Here is an 11,577-nt window from a genome sequence, read left to right on the forward strand (position 1 = left end):
TGAAAAAAGATAGGATAATAACATTGATTAAGATCACTTAATTAATATTACAGACAGCACACATTAAAACAACCTTCGACGATATTGATCTAATAAAATGTATAGCATCATGAGCAATCAACCTTATAACTTCAGCAGATTGACTGCTCATGATGTTATAGCGAGCAAGTCTTTAGATTATACCCAGCCTTGATTATATTCTAATTAAGTCGTTAATTAATTAATTTCTAGTACTGTGTGCTGCATCTTGGACGATTAATTCGATTAGAATTTTTTGGATCTCTCCGATCATCGGAAACCTCCACCAAAAGCCGCCGGAGCCCAGTAATCCGCCCCATTGTCATTCCCAACTTGTAACGTGCATGATATCGGGACAAGACAAAGCCCTCTGCTCCTCAAGTCCTTCTTTGATTCATCATCCAAATCCTTCATTAATTAAATAAAAAAGAATTAGCTATTTTTCTAATCCATCAGTAAGTTATTGGAGTGTAACATATTTTCAATTTATTATCAAAACGAGCAAAGAGTCATGCTCGACTATGAGTCTATGACAAAGGTTGGTAAATAGTTGATAAACTGATTGAGTTAGTGGATTAAAAAAAATATTGTAAATTAGTTGTTTTAAACAGTTTTTTTTAATTTTAGTGTTTTGGAACAATAAGTTGTTACAAAAAGTTACACTTATTAATTGTTTAACCAAGTCAAGCAGTTAATAGTATGATCAAACAAGCTAAAATTGACTTAAGCTAAGGTAAAAGTAAAATTACAAAATACCTGATGATGGGAAATTCCTTTCCTCTTCATGGAGTTGTCATTCAAGAGCTGATATTAGGGAGAAAAAAGATCAGAGGATTCCATTTATTAACAAACAGTAATTAAATTAAACTTTCCTTTTTATTTGGGAATTAATTAATTAGTAAATTCATTTTTTGAGCCTTTTAAGGTTCTGTTTGAGCTGAGTGAAATTAGAGTTACTGTATAAAGATGCAGGCTTTTTTTGTGCTTGGAAAACTTCACTTTTTGCAGAGAAAGAATATTTATTTTATTTATTTATTTTTAGCTTTCTGAAAATAAGATAATAATAATTTTATTTCCATAAGCAATAATGGTATATATATTGAAGGCAATGGATCCAATAAAGCATACCTGACCAGGGTCTTCAGGAAATAAAGAATTCCTTTCCCCTTGAACAACCTGCAAATTATGTAAACAAATCTTAATATTAATCATTCATCAATAAATGCAACATCATTATTATTCATTTGTTTAGTATTAATCATTCAGAACTCTTTAACATGATACACTTTTTACAGAAATGTTTAACTTTATTTTTTATCAAGAATTTAATTTTGATCTCGAGACTTAATAAGTAACATAAATTATTATATTAATCTTACAATGCAACATCATTATTATTCATTTGTTTATTATTAATCATTCAGAACTCTTTAACATGATACACTTTTTACAAAAATGTTTAACTTTATTTTTTTTATCAAGAATTTAATTTTGATCTCGAGACTTAATAAGTAACAAAAATTATTATATCAATCTTACAGGTCGTTGATGGTGCCTCATGGTTTGTGTTGCAGTGCCCAGGTAAGGCAAGCTAAGGGCCTGCAGAATTGAAGGAGGAGAAAATATAATACTATACACATGAAATATATGCATTTTGAAGTTGAAGAAATTAAAGAATGCATGCATGCCTGGCAATGGGGCTTTAACCATAGATGAATGGAAGAGCCAAATTCATGAAAGTTTGAGAAATTGAAAGAGGGAACAAGTATTAAACATCACCTCAATCTGACTCTGAAGGAATCTTATGTATCCAATAGCTTCTAACAACACTGAGGCTGTGTCAGTCTGCAAAAACACAGCAACATAAAAACAGGTTTATTTGGTTTTTCTTAATTGTCTGCCATCAGGAAACCCTAAACAACATATCTTTTTTAATGTTTTCTTTTTGTATTTTTAACTTGCTTCAATTCTCTAGCTACCTGCTATATATTCTCTACCAGTTTGTGGTGATTATATATACTCTATATCACGATTTAATCGTTAACATTACTAATATTGATGTTAGAATCTTTGATAGATCTTGATTAGAGATGAAATCCCGAGTAAATGAAAACTAATTCTTTAATTAGAGCTTAATTACCTTCCCAAAGGGGGAGACCAGTTGGTGAAGGGCAGTAATTCTATCACCCAATTTTTCCTTTCTCACCTGTTTAATTAGGAGAAAAAGTTGAAATATAAACTATAAAGTGATGACAAATTAAAGACAAGATTAGTAGTAAAAAGATAAAGGAACACTATATAGATAGTGTGTTTAAACAGTGGTAATTAATTACCTTGAAGGTAGATTGAGTAGTTGAAGAAGGTTGTACCCTAAGCTTCTTAGGTGCCCCACCAGTAGTACCTGTGCTGTTACACTTCACAAAAATGAAGACAAATAAAGCTTGATAAATTCTCCTAAGGGCATATAAATTAAAGCTAATCAGAAGAAATTTTTTTTGGCACAATCAATACATAAATATCAAATGAAAATTAGGGTCCACATGGAAAAAGAAGTGGGTGGTGCATGTTTAACTTAATTATTCTGTATATATATGTAGTTATTAATAACCCATGCTACACTTTAATCAAAATCGAACTATTCCCAGATCAAGAATGATTTAATTCCTTTATATACAAATCCATACATGAAATTCTAAACCCTAAATCATTGTTGTATTTGTTACTGAGGAGGGAAATCTGTAATCACTACCCGAGTGTATGTAGTAGTAAATTCTGCCGGACAATAAGAAGGCAAACCAGTCTAGGTTATCTATTGTTGACCGACTCAATCTAAGAAGGACAATAGACTGCTCCTGCTAGGAGTCGAACTTGTAACCTTGTCACTAGTGGTTGGGATTAAGGAGTTAATTAGAAAATGACAGCAAACATGTGGATTATAGTACCTCAGATGAGTGATCTGGGGGAGGATGTCTGGTAGCATTATCAGACATGAGAATCTTGTTACAAGAATCCAACATGTTACTGGGGCAGCTTAAAGTGGTAACACAAGATTTTGGAGAAGAAGATTGAGACCAGTTATTGTTGGGTTGTTTTGCTACTGCAAATTCTGCATTATTTGGTGCAGTGGCGGCGGCGCCATAGACATAGCAGCTGCTTTCTTGGTTCTTTGTGTCGTCGAATTTGAGTAGTTGCTCCTCCCAATTCTCCAGCTTCTTCGCAGCCTCCATGTTAGCACTCAACCCAGATTTATCTTCTTCATCCACCAACCCTCCCCTAGAAAGAAATAATGTTTTCTGTGTTTTTATTGATTTGGCTTTAGGCTCATATATACAGTTTTGAGCAACAGTCATATACCTAAATAATTCATAACATACATGCATAATACACATACAACATGGATTGAATCTATGACATCTAATCCCGACAACTTTTTTATAATCCCCAAAACACTTACTTGCTATAGAGAGAGAGAGAGAAAGAGAGAGAGAGAGAGACTTACAGGAGAAATTGGCTCCAAGAGTCAGGAGGAGGGAGGTGGTGGTGGGTATCACTCCAAGAAGAGGAAGAAGAAGAAAATGGGAGTGGGGGAGGGGTGAAGAAGGGGGTGGGGGGAGGGGGAGGAGAAGCCATGAAAGGAGAAGTACTAGTGTTAGCTGATGAAGCTTCTTGATGATGATGATGATGATGATGAGATGTGGGAGGCCTCATGCTAGTGTTGATGCTCCACCAACCATGGCTCTGCAAAACACCTCTATTCATTGCTCTCTCTTTCTTTTTCTCTCTCTCTCTATATCTATCTATCTATCTCTCCTAGAAAACTCAAAGAGTAGAGAGTTTTAACAAGGCAAATATAAAGCTTTATTTATTTGCTTGCTTGGTGCTTCTTCATCAATTCACTTTCTTTCTTCTTCAACTCAATTCTCACTTTTGTGCTGACCTTTCCTGGCCTTCTCTTGTACTTTACTTTTCTCCCTCCCAAACAAGCCCTTGTGTTTTTCTTAGAGAAGCTACCTTTATTAGGTCTCCCTCCTCTTCATTAAATACAAGAATTTTTTAAGCATATTAGAAATCCCAATCACATAAGTCTATAGAGAGAGAGAGAGAAATTTGAAGGAACAATGATGGAGGTTGGAGAACCTTTATTTTTTATGTCTTTGTTGTATCACTTCTTTCTCTCTTGCTTTTGGGTTTTATTTTTTAATTCTTTGTTTGTTTGTTTTTTTTTTTTTTGGTTTTCCCTTTTCTTCCTTGCTTTTGCTTTATCATCAAAGTGGACAGAAAAGGTGGTGTGGCAATTCTCATTAAGTAAAAAAGCTGAAGAAAAAAGAAAACCAAAGTTCTACTACTCTCACTTTGGGTGCACCGTGACCTGCGGCCATTCAACAAATTAAACTCTATATTATATGTATCCTAGGTCTTTATCTCAAGTCCGTGAAGGTATTATAATTGATGAGTTTATCTATATCCCAAAGTAACTTTAATTAGGTAAAATATGCTTTAATTATTATGTAGTTTATACTACTATAGTTATAGTGGAGACAACACCAACTGAGTTGGTAGGACAATTAACTTGATAACCACAAAATTTCAAGTTTAAATATTCATGGGAGCTATCTATGGACTTCTCCCACAGATAGTTTAGTACTCAATATATAGTTTATATATTTGCTCTTTGTGTTGTTCCTTTACACTTCTACATTTTTTTTTTCTTTTGAGCTTTATTTTAACATTAGCCCTTAACTGGAATTTAAAATTTGTTAGTAGAATAAGTGACATTAAGGGAATGTTTGGTTTAAGATATATAAAATAACCAATGTTATACTTGCTTGTGCATATAAGATTTACATGTTTTGTTCAAGTTGTGTAATTTTCTCAAGAAATGTCACTTAGCTTTCTATAAGATTTGTGGTTATTTGAAAGAGAAAATTGGAGGGAGAGGAAAATAGGAAAAAAAAAAAAGCAAAAAAAAAATTGAAAAAAGAAANGAAAAAAAAAAAAGCAAAAAAAAAATTGAAAAAAGAAATTTGAAAAAAAAAAAAAAGAAGCTCTAGAATAACGCGGAGTGCACGCATGCGCCTCACGTGACTAAGAGACAACTTTCACTAATTTGGCAGGACCCACAATTCTGACAAAAACTAAGATTTTCCTGCAAAGATCTAAAATTCTCTCTCTCCTCCCTCTCCCTCTCCCACATACGATTAAATCTCCTCAAGAACCACCCCAAAATCTCTATTGCGGACGCTAAGACATTCTAATATTCTCCTCTTTTAACTAATTTTGTCATTTTAACACAATGTTTTTTTTCTCTAGTTAAGACATACAATTTTTCTCAAGGTTAAGCTCTTAGTTTTTTTTTTTAATCATATATTTTTATATTTTACCATTGCCTTATTTATTTATTTAGGATAAGGGTTAAATAAGCTATTCAGCTTTTATGAAAAGTGCAATTAGGCCATCAAAATATAAAAAGCTCCATATAAGCCATTGAATTTGGAAGAATGATTCAATTAAACCATTTTTACCTCCTATAGCAGGTTAATTAACAACACATTATAGGCCTACAATTGACTTAGGTTGATCACGGTTCCGATTCCTAACCGGCGTTTTCCAATTCCGAAAAATGGCGAATCGACAATTCTGATTTAGTGGCTAGTGTTCCCGTAAGTCCACCCTTCTTTTACCGTTCTATTCGAGGCAACACGGGTTGGGTTGTATCAAAACAAAATTTAAATCTTCTATTCAATGCAAAATGAAAATTGCAGTATGAGAATTTTCTGATAAATAAAAAAAAGTTTCGGATTCTAATTCTATTTATTTGTTATTTTTGGAATCTTTGAAACAAAAAATAGATCCACTTCACTTATCTTTATTTAAATTGACAATTAAAATGAATTATAATTGTTTGATACACTGTTGTCAATAGAAATGTTGAGAAAAAAACCCAATAGAAAAAACAAAAGAAATTTCGTTTTTCAATTGAAATTGATATTTTGGTAGAATTTGATATAACAAGAGTTCGTTCGTCTCAAAAAAAAGATTCTTAGTCTATTTTTTCTGTATTCTTTCTAGATTTAAAGGCTCACTAAACAAATAAATTCATACCTTCGATCTCGAAAAATATGAAAGATCTCCATCCAAGCCATACATCCGACTTTCATCGAATACGGCTTTCCACAGAATTCTATATGTATCTATGAGATCGAGTATGAAATTATGTAAATAGGGCATATCTTGTCTAGGTAAAATTTTTGAAATGATACCTTTAATTCCATGTCTTCCAACTAGTTTATGTCTCACGTTTTTTGAAAACTTATGTCCCACTTTGATTTCGCGTTTTTGTAAAATATAGACATGAATCAAGTTCATCTTCGAAGTAATTATCCTTTCCAATATTTTTCTATTGGAGCTTCTCTCATTCCTTAAATAGAACATAATGATGCGAATCGAGCGTTAATAATGAGTTCTAATATGCAACGTCAAGTAGTTCCCCTTTCTTGGTCCGAGAAATGCATTGTTGGGACGGGGTGGAATTAGGTTGATTGATTTATGGATTTTGATTAATCGGAATATAAAAAGGGGTCTTTTCTTGTTTATCAATTGGATCAATTAATTGATCATTATTAGTCTCAATTGGAGTCTTTTGATTACTACTAGATAACCAACACTGAAACCGTCTTTACATTGGATGGCTTGGTGTTTTGATGATCCCTACTTTATTGAACGCAACTTCTGTATTTATGATTGCCTTCATTGGTGCTCCTCCAGTAGATATATATTGATGGTATTCGTGAACTTGTTTCTGGATCTCTGCTTTACAAAAATAATATTATCTCTGGTGTTACTATTCTGACTTCTGCAGCAATAGGCCGGTTTACACTTTTACCCAATTTGGGAAGCGGCATTTTGGCCATTGAATACTTGATACCAATGACTTAGATTTGCTCAACTGCGCAACTGTGCACTTCACTTGCGCAGAAATATAAGCCATTGATCTCATGTATTCAATGACCCAAATTTGTCTACACGGACTCATAACAAGATGGACTCATTTGATAACTAGTATATATATATATATATATATATATATATATATATATATATATATATATATATATATATATATATATATATTTATTTATATTTATTTATTTATTTATTTATGGGGTTAGGTTCTCGTGCTCTCATGCTGTCACTCACCATTAGGTATGAATAAATACACCACAAAGTGTTCGAAAATGCACCATTAGGTTATGCATTTTTTTTGTGTGTCTGGTGCGTTTGTGCATTTTATTCTGGTGTATTTTTGAAGACTATGTGATGCACTTATGCATACCTAATGGTGCAATTCACACCGACCGCTCGGAACGAAGCTATTTAAAAAAATGCAATGGCATTATGGTAATTTTGTGTAAGTTAATTTTTTTTTTCTTTTAGAACATTTTTTTCTTCTTGTAGAGTACAAATGTTGTACCTTCAAAGAACAATGTTGTATCTTTCAGAGCACACTGATGTGCCTTTCAGGGCACTCTGATGTGTCTTTCTAGTGCACACTGATGTGTCTTTTTAGAGTACATTGTTGTGCCTTCGAAGTGCTTATTGTTTTGCTTTAGAGTACATGTTGTTTAGCCTTCCAAATTGAGCACATTTTTGTGGCTTCAAAGTGCATATTGTTTTGCCTTAAGACTACACATTATTAAGCCTTTTAGAGCACTTTGTGAAAGATTGTGGGTGGCGAACTTTTTTTTATTTATTTTAAAGATAAGTTAATCTTGATCACTAATTACTAATTTGAGTTGAATCTTGTTTGCTCGTTTATTATTTCTGTTTGTTTATGATTTCTGTTGAAGATCCTCTCTCTCTCTCTCTCTCTCTCTCTCTCTCTCTATATATATATATATATATATATATATATATATATATATATATATAATTTTAATCTTTTANATATATATATATATATATATATAATTTTAATCTTTTAAATAATTGTTTCACATCTTTGTGCATTTCAGTGCACATTTTTGTCTTTCAGTGCACATTGTTGTGTCTTTTGGTTCACATTGTTGTATCTTCTAGTGCACATTGTTGGTGGCGAATTTTTTCTTTTAAAGAGCAGTTGTTCTGCAGGTGAGATTTATCTGCATGTTTTACCTCCAGCCTTTAATTCTTCGCACTAAAGCCTAAGCCTCTCTCTCTCTCTATATATATATATATATATATATATATATATATATATATATATATATATATATATTTATTTATTTATTGGAACTTTTCTATGAAATCACCTATTTAGGTGACATTGTGACAACTAAATGATAATATAGGCACGTACTCTCAGTAGCTTACTTGATTTTAAGTTTTGAACATTTCTTAAATAATTGAATAGTTTTGATTTTGTTTGACTCTCTATGACAACAAATTAATTTGTATTATAGTTTTTTTTTCTATAAATATTCTCTATAAAAATTAATTTTATTAAAAAATATATTAACTTAATTACAATATTAAATTGAAAAACTAATAAAATATAAATAATAAACTTATAAAAATTTCCTTAAAGTTAATGGACTTTACCCTAAAAGTTTACCTCAAAGTTAATCTTTAGGAATTTATCAATTTAGTACTAGGAAATCTTTATATAAAAATAAAAATACTATATCAAATATTTTCGGTATAGCCAGTACCTAGTTGTTTGATGATATCAGTGTTATTTTTCGTAAAAAAATATTTTAAATTTGAGTCTCATCTATTAGGTATTTACTATGAAAAGGATTGCATGCATGTCTAGGGGTGTTAATTCGGTTATTAACCGAACTGAGGTATTCTAGTAAATTTTAAAATGTTTTAACCTATAGTTTCACATAATAATCACCATAAAATAGTCATTACATCAATATATAAATGATAAAAATTGTAAAACTAGTTTATTAGTACGATTTATAGATTAAAAAATAAAACATATATATACTAATAGCAATTCATTTGATCAACACTTTCAAATCGAATTAGTCGATAATCAAAGTTTTTAAAATTCATTAATCATTAAATCAAAATATTTCAATTAAAAATGGTAATTGAAAATTTTTACGGTAATTGGCCATAGATTATCATCAACAACATAATTCTGTTGGTACAAGAAGTATAATTAATTCAGTATTTAACCCCGTATCGTTAAACAGACGGAGAGAAAGACCCTGTAAATTTACCAAAAAAAATTAATTCAGTATTTACTTATTGTATAAGTAATTATTAGAAATTCATAGTGCTTTTGATTAATTTTGTTGGTATCCTGATCCACTTCTCAATATTTAATTTTATATTCATATTTTTTTAAAAATATTCACGAATTAATTAATGTATTTTATGTTGATTTTTTTAGTACCATATACTCTATTATAATGTAATATCTAATCAATATATTTTCTCCATCTGTTTAGGGTTAGTTCTTGGCCTGTGCTTAATGCCTAAGAGCACAGCTGCATATGGCCTCAATTTTAGAGGGTCCACATTTTTTCATGCCTCTTTCTATTTTGCCTAAAATTCATCAATTTTTTCCTCAAATCAAACACCAGTCACCATCATTGAAGAGATTCTTCCTTTCTCTATTAATTTTACAACTTTTCCCAACCCCAAATTTCTTTGATTACCAAAGTTGCTATGCAATTTTCACTTCTCTCCTCTAATTAATTGAACATGATTATGACAAAATCGTTCAAAATCTTTGACATAATTCAATATTCTCTCTCCTAATTTTCTTCTCATTTATTTACAAGAATGTGGCCACAAAAATTCAAAAGACGGGCCCTTATATGTTGTAGCCCAAAGAGTTAATATCATATCACTGGAGTTCGATCTTGTGATCTTTTTTCAATTTCAATGAGAGCCATAGAAGTGGTCACTCTATTTTATGTTGATGTTAGTAGTACTTTTTTTTTTTTTTTTGAAAATAATGTTAGTAGTACTTTAGATAAAAAGAAACAATGAAAAGAAAAACATGATGTCTCGCGAGACTTAACTATATACTCAATAGTTCAAGGGTTAGTCTAAAAAAAATTGACACAGAACCAAAAAAAAAAAAAAGAATGAAAATTGAAGACTGATTAAATAACTTACGATTTACTTTCTCCCGCACTACTTAAAGCATAAATTTTAGAAGTTTGTTATTAGTCTATAATAGAAACCTAACACATATTAAAAAGAAATAAAACATGATACGTACTTAACGAAAAAACACTGTCAACATGTGATGCAGCACATATTTGTCTAAGCTATGTCGTTTTTTGTAACCATAATTTTGGCTGTATCGTTTTGTAAGGATCTTGTAACCGCAAGACGATAAAACGTGAGGGGCAAGACGGTAATTTAATGAGAAGATGCCAAGAAACCAGAATTATTACACAAATTTTCAAGTGGTCAAAATTTTGGGTTTTGCCAAGAGAATGCTCACAATTACCAAGAAAACAATTCTTATTTTTCAATTTTCGTCTTTAATATTTTCTTCTTCTTCTTCTCCTTTTTTTGGTTGTGAAATTTGACCTTACGTCTTTCTTAATTTTATCTTCCTCAAAAGCAGGTGTTTAAGTTACGTACACTACACAAAAGTCTGCATACAAATGATATAAAAGCTATATGAAGATATTATGAGTATTTGTTCTATTTTGGATTATGATTTTCATGTGTGAACCAAATACATCCTATATGTTCATTTAAGACTTATTTTTAGGTCGGGATAAGGTGGAGTTTAATATGAGTTGGGATTTTTGAGCCCAGAATTGCACACTTGGGTGTTGAATAAAATTAGATTGATTCGATTTATTTTCTCATCATCTTAGGACGACCGGCGTGTTCAAAATGTACTCTGAGGAAATCAGAAAACATGGATTATTAATATATATATATATATATATATATATATATATATATATATATATATATATATATATATCATATTATGTATAAACAAAGTATTTTACTTTAACCGATTAGAATAAAGCTTATACTGCTAGTGGTGATTGAACGATTTTTTTACTCGAAATGATAAATTCTTATAATTCTTATCAAAATTAATGTTCAATAGATAAACTTGTATATAAAAAAGACTAACAATAATATTTATATATAAATGAATAATGTATGGGATGTAACTTGAACTTAATTATGTTCTTAACTTGTTGAGATGGGGTCGTGGAGTATTGAGCTTGGATCGCAGGGACTATCGCCCTAGCTAAAGTCTAGTTGATACGTAAGACAAAAATGCCTATATTTTATAAAGTTTGTCATAATTTTTTTTTTTTTTGGATTATGATTTTCATGTGTGAACCAAATACATCCTATATGTTCATTTAAGACTTATTTTTAGGTCGGGATAAGGTGGAGTTTAATATGAGTTGGGATTTTTTGAGCCCAGAATTGCACACTTGGGTGTTGAATAAATTAGATTGATTCGATTTATTTTCTCATCATCTTAGGACGACCGGCGTGTTCAAAAATGTACTCTGAGGAAATCAGAAAACATGGATTATTAATATATATATATATATATATATATATAATATA

The 11,577-nt window shown here is 30.8% G+C and overlaps 1 protein-coding gene across 1 annotated transcript; it reads right to left on the minus strand.

Moving 5' to 3' along the window:
- On the minus strand, nt 1-4,178 carry LOC115997954 (transcription factor bHLH68-like). The gene is made up of 9 exons (XM_031237378.1): nt 3,518-4,178; nt 2,961-3,291; nt 2,352-2,432; nt 2,159-2,224; nt 1,798-1,863; nt 1,558-1,617; nt 1,147-1,194; nt 775-822; nt 1-426 (listed from the first exon to the last, which is right to left on the minus strand). Exons 1-9 carry the CDS (start codon nt 3,775-3,777, stop codon nt 289-291), a joined length of 1,098 nt encoding a protein of 365 aa, XP_031093238.1. The 5' UTR covers nt 3,778-4,178; the 3' UTR covers nt 1-288.
- Between the last annotated feature and the right edge of the window lie 7,399 nt (nt 4,179-11,577).

Source organism: Ipomoea triloba, chromosome 12, assembly GCF_003576645.1.
Source record: "Ipomoea triloba cultivar NCNSP0323 chromosome 12, ASM357664v1".
In the NCBI taxonomy this organism is placed as follows: domain Eukaryota; kingdom Viridiplantae; phylum Streptophyta; class Magnoliopsida; order Solanales; family Convolvulaceae; genus Ipomoea; species Ipomoea triloba.